The sequence below is a fragment of the Bradysia coprophila genome (assembly GCF_014529535.1).
Source record: "Bradysia coprophila strain Holo2 chromosome X unlocalized genomic scaffold, BU_Bcop_v1 contig_12, whole genome shotgun sequence".
Classification (NCBI taxonomy): Eukaryota; Metazoa; Arthropoda; class Insecta; order Diptera; family Sciaridae; genus Bradysia; species Bradysia coprophila.
The window spans coordinates 1,295,790-1,312,113 of record NW_023503293.1 but is presented as its reverse complement, the minus strand read 5'-3'; the positions used below and the strand labels follow the sequence as shown (position 1 = coordinate 1,312,113).

At 27.8% G+C, this 16,324-nt stretch overlaps 1 protein-coding gene across 21 annotated transcripts in view; it reads left to right on the top strand.

Moving 5' to 3' along the window:
- Positions 1 to 16,098, top strand: part of LOC119067527 (broad-complex core protein isoforms 1/2/3/4/5) — a 77,733-nt gene extending 61,635 nt beyond the window's left edge. For 6 of the 21 annotated variants that reach the window (XM_037170559.1, XM_037170558.1, XM_037170561.1 and 3 more), the window contains exon 9: positions 13,158 to 16,098. In XM_037170559.1, the coding sequence (XP_037026454.1) occupies positions 13,158 to 13,570 (413 nt within the window). In that variant the 3' untranslated portion in view covers positions 13,571 to 16,098. Of the gene's footprint in view, positions 1 to 2,259; positions 2,637 to 5,780; positions 6,439 to 10,686; positions 11,149 to 13,157 lie in introns of those variants that run through there. The other 15 variants (XM_037170562.1, XM_037170563.1, XM_037170568.1 and 12 more) reach the window with 6 other exon arrangements.
- The last annotated feature ends 226 nt before the right edge of the window (positions 16,099 to 16,324 follow it).

The following is a 16,324-nucleotide window of genomic DNA, read 5'->3' as shown; positions in this document are numbered from 1 at the left end:
ATTTTTGAAACAGTCTGAGTTGCAAATAAACATTTTCTTCAGCACTCTAAACAATGCAACTGAGATAAAAAAGAAAAATTGTACCCAGTGTACCAGGAGTATCCATGAGTCCTTCTTGATGCATAAGGCCAAAATACCTATAAAATGAAGACAGTAAAAAAATTTACGTAAACGATAAACAGTAATACTGTCACACATTTTCTGGTAGACCAAAAAAACGGTTATAATTATTTGATTTTCCACACAAGAGAAAAAAAATGAAAAACAAACAAAAATAGGTAAAATATAATCATCCGAATGTTTAATATCACACAGATAGCAAACGAAATCATACAAGCGAATTTATTTCAACTTTAAATATCTACTCAAAGTTCAGAGACCCTCCATGCAATTTTATAGCAGAGAAAAATATTTTTTTTTTCGTTGGTTTGTTTTAAAATGATGAAAAAATGTGTTTTACAAACAAACAGTTTTAATATGGGTGTTGACCCTATTAAGTTATCGTCCGAAAATAAGAAAAATATCACGTCAGTGCATCCCATGAATTGTTACTAATCCCCGGAGTGCAGGAAGAATGTTTAAAAATAAAAGTTTTTGCATATTTTCAGCAATTAAATTGTGTTGACAATAAAGACTTTTGAACCGTTCGAGAACATTTTTATTCACTCTGCTGTCGTAACGATATCCAATCAATATGTCGCACTAATTTTCACATTTTATTCGTTGATCGTAGATCATCACAATAAAATTGATGCCCATACCAAGTATGCACTATAGAACCGATTCCTAGCATTTGTGGTATTTATACTTTTTCTGTGACAATATTAGACCATTATAGACATGACGACGTGAATAATTTATCTCAATTTTTTTTTAAACTAATAAAACTTTTGTTAGTTTTTATGCAATGTTATCTACCAAACAACCTACAACGGGTGTCAGAATAAATATAAAAAAATTAAACTTGGAACTGTACCAAATAAATTGAATAATATTACTGCGTCGATAGAGCGTTCAAAGACTTTGTCGTTGCATATACGTAAATATCGTTGTGAAATTCTCGGGAAAAGTCGATAATAACAACTACGAACTATTATTTTTTCAATTTCAATACTGATTGATACGTTTGATGCATCCACCGTTTAGAACCAATCTCAAGTGTTTTTAGCTGATTCCATTCAGCTTGAATGAATGATTGTGTTATGTTATAATGTCATATTCGTTGAAGAGAAAATGTTAACAAGGTGCGAATCCATTTCGAAAAGTCTAAAACAATGAAAATATCAAAACTCCTCAAAGTGTTTTTACATATGAATGGTTTAATGAAGGAACAGGACAATAACATTAGGGAATTATAAGAAAATTGAATTTGCATTCATTTAGCTTTGCTTCGAGTAGGCTTATGATGAATTTTGATCCGTTGACATCGTCAGAGCTAATTGATAGAAATTTTATTTTCCTTATAATTCGCTAATATGACACATCCCGCTTCTGCTTAAAACTATTCTTATAAAATAGAAAGTTCACCTCAAGTTTCCAAACTAAAGTCTTGAAGATTGTTGCAGCAATTAGTCAGACAGTGTTCTGTTTTTAAACTTGAAAAGACCTATCGACTTGGATCATGGAGCTGCTAATTTCTTGTTGATCATGTTACGTACATAGTAACCCAATGAAAATATTCATTTTTGAAGAGGAAAACGTTCGAAAATTTGCTGAACAAGAAGTATATATAAAGAAAACCATTAGTAAAGTTATTTAGTTTTTATAAATAATCCAAAGTATAATAAATCTAATTTTTTATTGGATGGGCATTTTTTGTTATTTTTTTTTTTATAAAACCTTTTATAACCGGGGGCTTTGTTGCACTAACGGTAGACGGGCGTTTTTTTTTATATAATCTAATCCACATACCATCGAAAATTTTATTTATTTTAATTTTGTAAAATTTCCATAAATAAACCACACACAAAATTTAATTTAGAAAAAAAAATTATTATAATTACAATAATCATTATGAAACATGTAGAACAAAAGATACAACATTAACCAAAATTAAAAAAAAATTACATGAATACACAAATGATTGTATAAAATTTATAAAGAAAACTATAGAAACGGAAGAAATTAATAAGAAAAAGAAATACAAAACAAAATTAATTAGAATAAATAAACGGTGGTGATGGTGTGTGCACACACATAAAATATGAAAAAAAAAAAAACAAATTGGGCTAATACGTCGTCTTTGTTTGATGTCGTCAGGTCATCTGACGACCGCAACACCGCCCCACAACACACACATGATGCCACCAGGAAGTGGTAGCAGCAGCGTCGTCGGTATCGGTGAAGATTTTCGATGTGATCCATGCAACAAGAATTTATCCTCATTGACCCGACTGAAGCGACACATACAAAACGTACATATGCGTCCAACGAAAGAACCGGTGTGCAATATATGTAAACGGGTCTATAGCTCTCTAAACAGTTTGCGCAATCACAAAAGCATTTACCATCGTAATATGAAGCAACCGAAAGAGGAACATCAATCTCCATTGGGTCCGAGTAGTCATCCATACTACCCAATTAATCATCGTATGTCATAAATATGTACTTGTAGGGATGGAGAAACGGTTCAATTTTTTTTCTCGATATTTCGATATCCAAAATTGTTTTTTTTTACAAAAAAAAAGTACGAATTGTCACCGTAATTACAGCTAATCATGAGTACACAGCTCGTAAAGAAATGGATAATAAAAATGCTTGCAAAATGATTATCTTTCCCTAAGTTGACAAACATCATTGAGCCATCGACTCGAATTAACAATTGGACTACGCCATCCGTTTTTGTTTTTAAATCGTGAATGAGTTCCTACAAATGGGAATGACATTGATATGCAAAAATTGAATAGGGTGGCCAATATGACCGTAGTTTTGTCAATTATTTTTTCAACTTGTGGAATGATTCCAAACTTTTGAAGCTTCATTTTAGACATTTTTCATGAATTGTGTGGACTTTTAGCCTTTGTTTTTGCAGTTAGAGCCAGTGAAATTTTAACATGAATTTGATTCAGATGTTTTTCAGCTGATCCATACAAACAATCAAATCTGTCTGTGCGGTTTTACCACTGCTGTGTTTCAACCTTATAAACAAGTATAAACAGTTTTGATTGTACGTGTGGATCAGCTGAAAAACAGCTGAACAGCTGAACATGCTGAAATTTCACGGCCTCTGGCTGTATGTTAAAATTCATTTTCAAAATTAAAAAATAATTTCATATTTCAATCCAATCGATTAACCATTCTCTCTAATTAAAAAACGCGTCTTCCAAAATTTCTTAATTTTTGTTCGAATGTGGAAGTTTTACTTAATTTTCGATTAGATATATAAATTACACTTTTTTCATCTTGTACATTATTGTAGATAAAAAGTTATATAATATAAATGACAACACGAAACAGCTATGAGAAAATATTTATATTGAAAATAAAAACAAACAAAAAATGGCAAACATTATTATTTGTGAATTATAGTTAATATTTTAATTACAAAAAAAAATCAATTATCATAAAGTGGTGCAGGTTTACCAATTAGAAAAAAATTTCGTTCTTAGCTAAGTTTAAAAAGAGAGAAAGAATAATATTAACTTCGTATCATCCAATCATTTAGTTCTATTATTTTCTTTGTCAATCAAATAAGTAATAATCGAATAACAATCGCAAGATGATTAGACGAAATAGAATTGTCTGTATCTAATTTCTAATATCATTTCTTTTTGATTATTGTGTTTAGTTGGATCTTAAACTCAGGTATTTAAATGAACGAATGAATTGAACATACTGCTTGTACATTATTTCCCGGATCACGAAGAATTTTTTAATTTATGCCAGAGTTAAAGAGCCAAGTAAATGATTTTGTTTTTGTTATTTTTTTAATCAAAAATAATTCACATAATTGTGGCTCCAAACAACGTTTCTTGTAAATATTGAATAGTGCGGTTTCATCGAAAAAGCTTTATGTTATCCACTATAAATCTTAAGCTCTCATCAAAAAAGAAAAAATAACTCCACCAGCCAAAGTTTCACGAAAGTATTTTTTATAAATTTCTTTACACAAATTAATTTAATTAAAATTTACGAAACTTTCATTTCTTCCTCGGGGGTATGTTGCTGTAAAACAATCGTAAATAGTTGAGATTTGATTTTAAAGGGAAACAAATTTGTTTCGTAGTTTAGCTCTGCCAAATGTATTAAACAAATCGGTTATACCTTCGCCTGTACACTTATGAACTTTTTTGTCGATTATACGAATTTTCGACACGATGAAGATAACATGTCAAAAGATTAGTGTTTCATGGTTACTATATGGATCATCTGAACCTTACGAATCTTCAATCTGATTAATTCAGAAACGGATTTTCTCTTAACTTGGACATTTCCAATTGTTTCAAAAGAGTCGACTGTAATCTGAAATATAGTTTCGATAAGAAATTTCTAATTTTTTACAAATAATATTAGAAATTTTAACGAGTTTTAACAATCAGGAAACTTGTCACCGACTGTTAATTAATTATCGACGTAATCACGATTCTCTCCCCTATCTCTGGTGTATATATGACACAAATATGTGTCAGTTCTAATTGAATATGATTCAGATTTGTTTAATTTGATATTGTAAAAAGAAAACAAACACACAAATGGTCGGGTTTTATGTTGTAAATCATTTTCATCTCCATTTTATGCATGGCTAAAGTGCCACATGAATTTACAGAATTGAATCGACATCAATTTTATGAGAAAATTATATATAGACAATTTTAATTCATTTAAATCACAATAGATAGTCTAAATGTTATTGAATTTTTTTTAATTATTATTTTGCTAAAACATTTATTTGATGTTGCTTTGTCTCATTTTAAAATAAATTTTTAAGGTAAGTAAAATCGTTTTGTTCAATATTTTTAATATTTTTTTATTTAATTTTATTAAACCATCCAATAGAACCGTAGTAGAAAGTTGAATCTTGATAGTAGTTTTTTAACTGCTGCAAAAAAACATTGAAAAGAAAGAACAGATTGAAGGGTTTTTTTAATTATAACTAATAGAATACGATACGATAAAAGTGCACAATAAATCTGACTAGTTCGTTGGAACCAATTGGCAATAATATGATAAATGAGAGCCTCCCACATAACGTCCCACCCAATCATTTTAGAAAAAATGTTTATGATCCAAACAAAAATTATAAATTACAAAAACATTGGCTACGTATAAATGGGTCAAGGTGGAGACAGTAGTGACACTGTATGAATCAGGCCTAAATTATTCGAAAAAAAAAAAAACAAAAATTTTGTTAAAAAAAAGAAAAATTTTCAAAAAAAAATCATTCTCCCAGGTGGACCAATTTTTTTTTTAATTAGGAAAAAAATTATTTTGAAAATTCCAAATTTTTTACTGCTCAAAATTTTACCCAATTGGTTCCGATTGGAGAACCTGTTGGATTTAGTTCAAAAAACCAATTTAATGGAAAAGCAATTACTTAATCGCGATTTAATAGTTTTTTTTTCTTTTAATATAGAAAAATAAAGCAAAACAATTTTTTCGACGACAAAAAGAAAATTATGTTTACCTGGCTGAATTGAAAATTATTTTTTAATGAAATAATTTTTCTAGTAATTTCACCTTTTGAAGCCTGACACTGATAATTAATAAAAACAAAAAACAAAACAAAAAAACTAAAAAACGAAGTCACTATTGTCTCTCTCTTTTTCCCCATTTGCCCGTAGGTGGTGTCAACTCATCTGCAATGGTAAGCAACAACAACAATTCGAATCCAAGCATCGGTCGACTATCTCTACCACTACCACTCACAGCATGTCATCGATGTGATGTATGCGGCAAATTACTTAGCACCAAATTAACTCTGAAACGTCATAAGGAACAACAACATCTTCAACCACTTAACAATGCCGTTTGTAATTTATGTCACAAAGTTTTTCGAACGTTAAATAGTTTAAATAATCACAAAAGCATTTATCATCGCCGTCAAAAGCACCACCTTTCCGGTGGCAGTGGTGTTATTGCTCATATGAGTCATCATCAACAACACCCGACGCAACAACAGTCAAATGTTGTTAAGCCGCCGTGTATTGACTTTTTATGAATGTGCTTTAAGAAATTGAATTAAGCGAACTTTGTATTTGGTTGGTGTGGAAAGAAAACTATGTGATTGGACGCTAATCGATGTTAACGTTTTACACATTCGTGCGATTAGGTTTTCATTCGGAATATTGTCAGTCGAGTGCTAATTTTTCAATTATTCTTCAATAAATCAATGATCAGGGCATAAGTAAACCTGATCGATGGATGGAATGATTTTTTGTCAAAAGGAAATCGTCACATTTACTTATGCGCAGATCGTGTAAACAGTACTGCTGTGGAATATAACGAAATTCACGATTAGCGTTTGAATTGTTTGTTCCGAAATGAGTTGGAATTGTTACAATTTATATTTGTACATATATGAAACACATGTTGTAAATAACTGCTAACAATATCAGAAAGAAAACTTTTTATTCTCTTTACTTCGTTGGAATAAGACGTCTTCATGTGTCCGGTGTTTAATTAATCATTATTTTCCATTTAATTCGTAGAACTTGGATAATATTTTATTTGAATATCCGCAGTTTCCAACTGCTGAAGATGTCAGAAAAGAAAAACTTTTCTTGCACATCGTTTTGGAGTTTTTATTTTATTGCCAAAGTTCTTAAACAATTTCATCTCAATTCCGTTTCCAATCGTCAGCCAAATCTCAACGCTATTCGAACACCCTAGTTTTTTCTTTTCCGTTTCAATCGAGAATGTCTCTGTTCTCAATTTAAGTAATTAATAATTTACAATGAATGAGCGCACTCTTGCTGAACAACAACTGCAAAGACATAATATTATCATTTAAAATGCCAACGTTAAATCTTGCCAGCACTCTGAAAATATTATTTAGAATATTTTACCGTCAATTACTCAACTATCAATTTTTGTTAATTAATTCATCGCAATTTAATCCAATTTCTATATCTCATTAAGGCAAATGTTATTTCGACAGTTTTTGCGCTCTCTCTCTCTCTCTCACTCTCATAATCTCACCGTCCTTAATTTCACCCATTTCATATTCCATAATAGAGGACTTTTCCATTATCGTTTTTCGTTGTACTACTAAGAACTTCTATTTTAATTTAAGCTCATGGGTTCATTAACGAAAAAAGAATATTGCAAATTTCATTCGATCAAGTACCGAAAGTGCTGCAATCATTTTCTAATTAAATTCGGAAATAAAGCCACAAATGGCTAACTTGTCGTTTAAACAAGTTTAGAAAATGTGACGAGTATATGGTTGCAGCTATGACTTTTTCCAGTTTTATAGTATGAAGTATACTCCACGTTTTTAACGAAAACATTTCAAAGAATTTTATGGTTCAGATGATTCTCTAAAATTTTTACACTTAACACTCAGCCCCGTAAAATACCCTTATAATGGCGCGCCAATAAAGGCACGTCAAGAGCATTTTATTTAACCAGAGCCCAATATTTGCGAAATTAAACGAAATTTACCAAAATTTCTAAAATTTACCAAAATTTCTAAAATTTAACGAAATTTGTAAAATTTAACGAAATTTGTAAAATTTAACGAAATTTGTAAAATTTATCGAAATTTGTAAAATTTATCGAAATTTGTAAAAATTTGCGTAATTTGTAAAAATTTGCGTAATTTGAGTAATTTTACGAAATTAGAGAAATCTTGCGAATTCCTAGTCTCATAAATTTCACAAATAGTAGGCCCCGCTTAACAATGAAAAAATAAAAATCCACTTCATGTGAACTCATATCGTCTTTAATTTGCTGCAAACGGTTTATCTCATTGTCTTTAGTACACTGGTTAGGTCTGTTATTTTGGAAAGAAAATCTGATGAAAATTTTAGGTGACGACGAACTATTTAGAATTTATTGTGCCCACAACAACTATTTATATAACTGAAGTACCGTTTTGTTGAATAATTTTAAATTAAATTATATATTCTTAAAGAAAATCATTTTTTTACATAAATATGGCATTTACTTATATGTATATGATAAAACCTACTAAACAAAACAAAAATAATATTTTCTAATAATTTTTTCGGTTTAAAGGAATTAAAAAAATATTTGAAAAAAGAACACAACTCTCTTTCTGACAAATAATAAATATAGATGATAATTATAATCGGTATATTTTAAAGCAAATATATTTGACAAAAGAAAAACAACTTACCATTTGAATATTTCAGTAAACAAAAAAAAAACTTAATAAATATAAAAAATGTAGAGTAAAAATTATTAAAAATAATTTGAAAATGAGGGTAAATAAAAATTAAATAATAAAACCGTTCTGGAATTAATTTTGTAAAATTGTTGATATTAAACCAGAAGTAAAATTTAAATAAAAAAATAAATAATTAAATAATATATGTATATAAAACGGGAAAAAAGAAAACTTGGTTGGCTTATAAAACGTAAAAAAAAATTGATAAAAAGTGAAACATAGAAACTATTTGAAAAATTCAAAATTTTTTGTTTCGAGTAAGCGGTTTGATGAGAAAAAAGAAAAAAATTTCTTCCATTTTTTGTATTATTAAGGGACTGATAGTTTTATACATAAATTATTTAAATATGACAAAAAAAATCATTATTAATATATTTAAATTATTATTTAACAAAACAAAAAAATTAAAAAACCTACGAAATGCGAAAAATTAAAAAATTATTTTGAATAACAAAAATGTGATCTTGGAAAATTAAGATATATTTCGAAACGAAATTAAAACAAAAAAATCAATATTATTATTATTTTCTCAACAATTTGTGATTGTCTGAAGACTGAATTTTTAATTGAAAAATTAAAATTAAAAAAAAATTAAAATTTACACTAATTGGCCTCCCAAAAAGTCTGAAACTTGTTTTGATAACAAAATTTTATTAAGTGTAAAAGGAGTTGTTCTTTTTTACAAACAAAAATTGGCATAAAATTGGATAATGAAGAAAATATTTGACTTTTTTTTTTTTAAATGAAACGTAATAAACTTTTTTTTTATTATTTTCTTTATTAATTATTTCTTTTATGTTTTTTTTTTATTTGAATTAACAATTATTGTTTAGATTTAATTAAATCATTATTTTATTATTTAAAAAAAATCATATTTATACTCTCCCGTAAAAGTTTTTTGAGAAAATATTAAATTTAAAACTGAAATATATTTAGCATGTTTTTCTTTTGATGTTGTGTAAAGAAAAAAAAATCATAATTGACAGATCAGAAAAAATGTGAGTTCTTAAAAAGAAAAAAATAATAATTAGTAAATAAAACCACAGAAAGAAAATTTAACAACCACTTTTTTTTAGTAACAGATCAAGAAAAAAAAATCGAATCCAATAAATAATTGAATCTTTACTTTACTTAAAAAAAATATAAATGTTGTATACGTTGATATATTAATATTAATTATATTATTTATATATTGCATATACAGTTCTATTAAATATATTATTTTTACATATATTTCAAATTGCTAGTTTTCCTTGATATATTTGTTTTTCTTATGATTTTGATTTATTTTCAAAATGACAAACAAACAAGTTCTTTATGTTCATGCAAAATACTATTCAGAGATGGAAAACGTTTGAAGTGTTTCTTCATCAGCTGATTTAGGGCTGATTAAATTTTGTTTACTTTATATATCAGATGAGGGCAGTGTGTGATGCTATTCTTAGTCTAAATAATATATGAAACAGTGATATATAAAAAACGAGGGCCTGTCTGGATTTATTAAAATATAAAAACCTGACGAAACATTTCTTTTCTTTTTTATTTTTATTCATAACGCACACTCGGGTTAAATAACAAAATATAGTAAAGAAAAAGACATTTTTATTTTGGACGTGTAGATGGTTTCTACAAGCGTATTAAAGAGTCCAAATATAAACTGCTTCGTCCTATATGAAAACGAATGAAAACTGATTGACGGAACTAGAATATTCGCCAATCGATGCGACTTTTTGATTTTACTTTATAATTTTTTTGATTTTTTATCAATCGAAATCACAAAAAACTTATTATTTTTTTCACTTTTTTATTTTATCTTATTTATTATTTTTTGACAATTTAACAAAATACTTTTCGATTACAAAGGCTGAAAAATCTAGTTCAGTGACTTGATACATTTTATTGCGATGAAGAAAACAATTTTTTTTAGATAAAGATATATTTGTAATTAAAGAAAACGTTGTCACACAGAAAAGAAAGGAAGAAAAGAGAATCACAACGAAATTGATTTTATTCTCTACGACAATGTCTGTCTACACTATTGTATCTCTCCCAAATGCTTTTACGAACACTATTTTCTTATTTATTGTATAGCCTTCACCATTCCCTTCCATCTTCTCTCGCTCTCCTCCTTTTTTTCTCATCACTTCTACATCTAAAAACAAGGTTGTCAATTTTCGTATAAAATTCATTCCGTAGATTCATTCCGTAAATATTTCGGTCAAAATTCTCGCTCAATGTCCTGAACTAGAATTTTGTCTTCAACAAAAAAAAAATATCAAATTTCAAGTAGACCAACAAAAAATCATTTTTTTCTTTATTTTATTATCTAAAACAAGAAAACTTAAAATTAGTGGTCGGAATGAAGCATTTGTTCGGTACTGGATCTGGTGTATCTCTTGTTCCAGGCTTAGGCTGTTCGCCCAAGAAACTGTTTTCATGTCAACTATGTGGTAAGGTGCTATGCTCAAAGGCGTCGTTGAAGCGACACATTGCCGACAAGCATGCGGAACGTCAAGAAGAATACCGATGCATCATTTGTGAACGGGTCTATTGTTCACGTAATTCATTAATGACACATATCTACACATATCATAAGTCTAGACCGGGAGAATTGGATATTAAGGACATTAAGTTCTTTTAGTGGTCTATGTGTACCATGTTTGCTACCATAGCCACCACCAACAACTACACCACCGCTACTATCGCCAACAACAACAACCACCCATCTGTCTACAACACACCAAACATCCTAAATTCGATCAGATGCCGTCAAATATGGTGTCCTAACGTTCGCCAAGGTTAGATATCCAACAAAATTCTTTTAAAATTACAACTGCTACCAAAAAAAACAATACAGTATTTAAACAAAAACCTAGAACGAATATAGATAGTTTGATAAAAGTACGCCGTTGATATTTAAAAAAAAAAAACTTGAAATAAACAAAACCAAAACTGTACAAAAAGCTCTGCTATCGCTCTCCTCTACATTATATAATATTATATCAAAATCAACTGTTCTACTCTACATCTTTAAGTATTATACTACCACATTCTCTGCTCTTGTATCAATATTATATATATTATGGATTACTACAGCTACTGTTTCTACTCCTCAACACAAATCTAAAAAAAAAATTATATATAAACATCTTTATAACGTTTTTAAACCATTTTTTTTACATATTTCTATTCAAAAATGCATCTTCCGACAACTATTTAATTACTACAAAAAATGAATAAGTTAAAATTCATTTATTTTTTCACTTTGTTTTCTTAAAATATTCTTTCATTTTTTTAATTTAAATTTAAATTAGGCAATACTACACGGGCAATGATTCTTTAATTCTACTGAGTTCACTATTTTATTTTATTTCTCAAAAATTTTCATTTTATTTCGTTCTTTATTTTCATTTTCATTTTTAAAAAAATCTTTTTTTTTAAACTTAAGCCTGTCTTACCTTTGTCTGTTTCGTTTATTATTTCATTTGTGCTAAATTGTTGTTTTTCATCAGTCGTTTTTAGTGTGTTGCTTTAATAATTACTTTTAGTTTACAAATAAGTCACCCATTTGATTGTTAGCGATATCAAATTCATTTATTTTTTCATTCATCCGTTGCTAAAAAAAGAAACATTTTTCTATGACAAAAAAAAGCTTTTTTTATTGTAATTTTGTTGTTCTGTGTTGTGTAGCCTAGAAAAATTAATTAAAAAGTTTCTGTTCTTAGTGCATATTGCATGAAAAATTAACTATTTTTTTGAAAAAATAAAAAAAAATAATTAATTTAATATATAAAAACATTCAAATATCATTATGTTTGCTAATTTTAATGTATATGTCATGCTGATCCCTTTAAATTGTTCAATAGGTATGTATCGATGTTTATTTTTACTTTTTATTTTTTTTATTTTTAAATTCATTTATCATTCCTTTCATTTTTGAATGTGCTTTTTTTACCAAAACAAAATTTTAGATTTAAAACGCTTTTACTGTTTCAATGTATAACTAGATGTCATTGGCAAACGACTTTTTTTTTAAATTAAAATTTAATTAACAAAACTACGAGGTGATTCACTGATTATTGTTAATCGACTAAATTAATCAACTCTTTTCTCATATTTATTTGCGGATTTTTTCGATTTATCTACATTGAAAGGATGTTTTGCTCCTAAAATTAATAGATCGATTTAAACCGACTGTATGTAGAAGTTAGAATCACCTCCTAAAGTGCCTATAAAATATAGAGGTGTTTCAGAGTCATGTCACAACTAAGGATATGATGAAGGAATCTCAAAGTTTTATTCAAATTTAGTAATTGACACCAAAGAATATATTTGAGCCTCTACTAACGTAAGTTAGTTGTCGTTAAATAACTCGATGAATGAGAGGCGAACAGGTTCAACAATAACATTACGTCTGAATTTAATACAAACGTGATATTTACTCGAACGAAAATAGTACAATTCGAGTTGTTTTAACATTAATTTATTAAAAAATATAGATTCCTCCAACATGGCTCTTATCAGCGACATTACACTCTAAAATATCTTTAGCACATTTAAATACTGCCAGGCTCATAATTAGGCTTGCTAGTTAAAATTTAATTTAAAGAAAAAAAAAGAAAATATTTCTGTTGTGCATGTTTGTAAAACAAATGCCATAGTTTAGTAGGTAAAGATAAAATTTTTAGTATTTTAGTCGCATCGATTTGCGAGCGATGATAAATCAATATTAAAAAAAAATCAAAAAAACAAAAATATGGGTCAAGCAAATTTTTGTATCGTTTTGTATTTTGTTATTTCGTCCTAGCAGGCCCTCAAAGCGCTGTTGTCTCGGCATCATCGTCACAACTTCGTATGCCTCCGCCCACGAGTGGCGGTATCAATGAGCCACAAGAATGTCCCTATTGTCGCCGGACATTTTCGTGCTATTACTCATTGAAACGACACTTTCAAGACAAACACGAACAGTCCGACACACTATACGTGTGCGAATTCTGTCATCGAAGGTATCGCACCAAAAACTCACTGACAACGCACAAAAGTTTACAACATCGTGGCTCCAGCGGCATGCTGAAACGATTGCTGAAAACGTCAGCAATCAAAAATGTGCTCGGTTCGCATCACGGATCCGGACATCCACGGCCACATTTGTTTGACTTTGCTGCCGAATTAGGACAACCGCCGCAAGTGATACCATATAAAAAAGAACACTTAGCCTGAAATTATTTATAAAATTTATTTTGAAATAAAATATTGTGGAAATGAGAAACAAAATAAATGGAAGACAAAAATTTGGATAAAACAAAACAAACAAAAATTGACAACGATTACAATACAAAAAATACAAAAATTTAAATAAAATAAACAAAAAGAAAATCAGTTTGAAGTTGTCTGGCGAACGTGCAATATTTAAACGAGAAATAAATTTAAAAATGAGAAATTAAAAAAACTTTACAAAACAAATGATAAAAGATACACAAGAAAAATCATTTGATAATGAATTTAAAAAAAAATGAAGCAGAGAAGATTAATAACTTCTATAAAACATGAAATGCATTTGATATCAGAATGACTTTTCACAACATAAAAAATAGAATTATATATTTTTAGTTTATAACTTAATATAAATTTAAACATTAGATAATGGTTAAAAATAATTACAAAAAAAAATCAATATTAACAAGTGTACAAGTTTAATCAATATTATTTATAAATGAAATAATTAAGTAAATAATAATGAATTGAATGCTCCTCACAGTTTTCTTCTTTCTGATACACACAGTGAAATTGATTAAAATGTTTTTGTACCACAAATTGAAACATAAAATTTTCAACAATATATTTTTTATAAATCAAAATTTATTGAAAATTTTATTCGATAAACGACAAAATGAGACATTTTAATCAATCACATGGCATTCAATTTTCTTCTTTTCTTTTTTGTGCAAAATAAAAAATTAAAAAAAAAACTATTCGTACGATAAGTATCATTAAAAATCATTAACATTAATACAAAAAAAAATCATCATAAAAATATATATATTTTTAGCATTTAATTATAAAAATTGAATTTTTATGATTAATATCAGTATATTAAACAACTTGACAAAACAGATATATATGATAACAAAACACTTTATGTATCTGCTGCCAATTAAGTAACAATCGTTTTAATTTCCAGTAAAATACATTATTAATCCGCAAAAAACATAAAACCGTTTTCAAATAAATAAACATTTTGAAATTCAAATTGAAGAATGGTGTTAACTTTCAAGAGTTTTTTTTTTTCAATTTAAATCGTTGACGATTCAATCCATCAAAAATTATCAAAATATATCAATTAAACATGGACGCAAATATTAAAATCAGATTTTAATATACAAACACTTTACAGACCAATGGGTAACTTTTTTTTATTGAAATATATTGGACATAATCAAAATTATATCAAAGTGAAACATATTATATCATTAACAGGAAAACAGATTGAAAAGTAATTAAATAAAAAATAAAATCATTACAAAAATTGCATAGAAAAACGGTTTCAAAAACTCAGTGAATCACCATTGAAGTACAAAAAAAAGTGAAAGAAGAAAAAAGTAATTAAACTAATAGACTATTTATCAATTAACTATAAAAAAAACTTTGTAAAAAACAACAACAGCAAAACAAACTAGAACCAGGATTTTTTAAGAATCATTCTTCAATCGTTTTTATGAATGAAATGTCTTCAATTAAAAATGAAATGAAAACTTTTTGCGAAAATTAAAATTAAAAAAACAAAAGCAACAAATTTTACGAAATAATGTAACTACTCAAATGCCACAAATCTTCCTCAGAACTCAGGAAACAAAACAAAAAACGAACTGTACAAGAAAAATAAAATTAAAACGAAACGAACTATCATTTCAATCAAAGAAATAAAAGTACTTCACAACTTAATCATTCACAACATAAACTAACTAAAAAAATTTTTGACGAAAAATAAAAGCAATCCAAAATTTTGTTCATCAAAAAATTAAGAGAACGATCGTCCCAGACGAATTAACAAGAATTCGATATTTATATTTTCGACTAGCACTTCAAGTGGCGGAACACAATTCTTTAATTAGTAACAAAATTTCCTGTTTTTGTGATCATTTCGGAAATCCTTTCTTAATTCTTTGGTGGCCAAAATGCGATTCTCGTCCAAATTTACCAATTAATTTATCAAAGTTTAAGTTTCAACATTAATCAATCAATTTTGTTCAATCGTTGGAGTAAAATTGTTCTACAAAAAAAAACAACTAAAATCTTCTTGTTGCATTTAGTTTAGGAGACTCGTGTCATCGTTTTGATCCAGAAATTAACGGTCAATAAAATCTAGTATATCTCCTTATTGAAGGATCATTTTTTCGTTACTAGACACCCTTCCAAATGTCCAAAAGTATTATCAAATGTGCCATAAAATACACACCAGTCTGAATTTGTTTATTTATTTGGCATCGGGTAAAAAATATAAATTTTTTTCCTCAAAAATATCGGTCAATGACAATGCGATTTAATTTACTTTGCTAAAAAAAATTAGTGATCTGATATAAACGGGTAGCTCAAACTAAACTTCTCGCAGGTTAAAAAAAAATGATTTTTAGGAAGCAGAACAAAAGCTAATAAATCAACGTAACTACATACGGAGCATCTTCAATGAGTTTCATTTTTTTGTTTCTCCAATTTCTGAACGTAAGAATCAATTTTTAAAGAGCAAAAAATATACAAAAAAAGTGAAAGAAATTTAAATGAAACGAAACACCTCAGATACTGTTTAATTTAGTTCTTTTTTGAAAAAATCTGTGATGTAGACTGCTTTCCCGGTTATTTAAAAAAAAAATTGAAGCAGTATTTTTAGGATCATGTTCTGACCAATTTCTGAATTAAAGAAATAAATAAAATCTTAAAAAGTAAAAAAAAATAATTAAAATAATTAATTAATGTAAA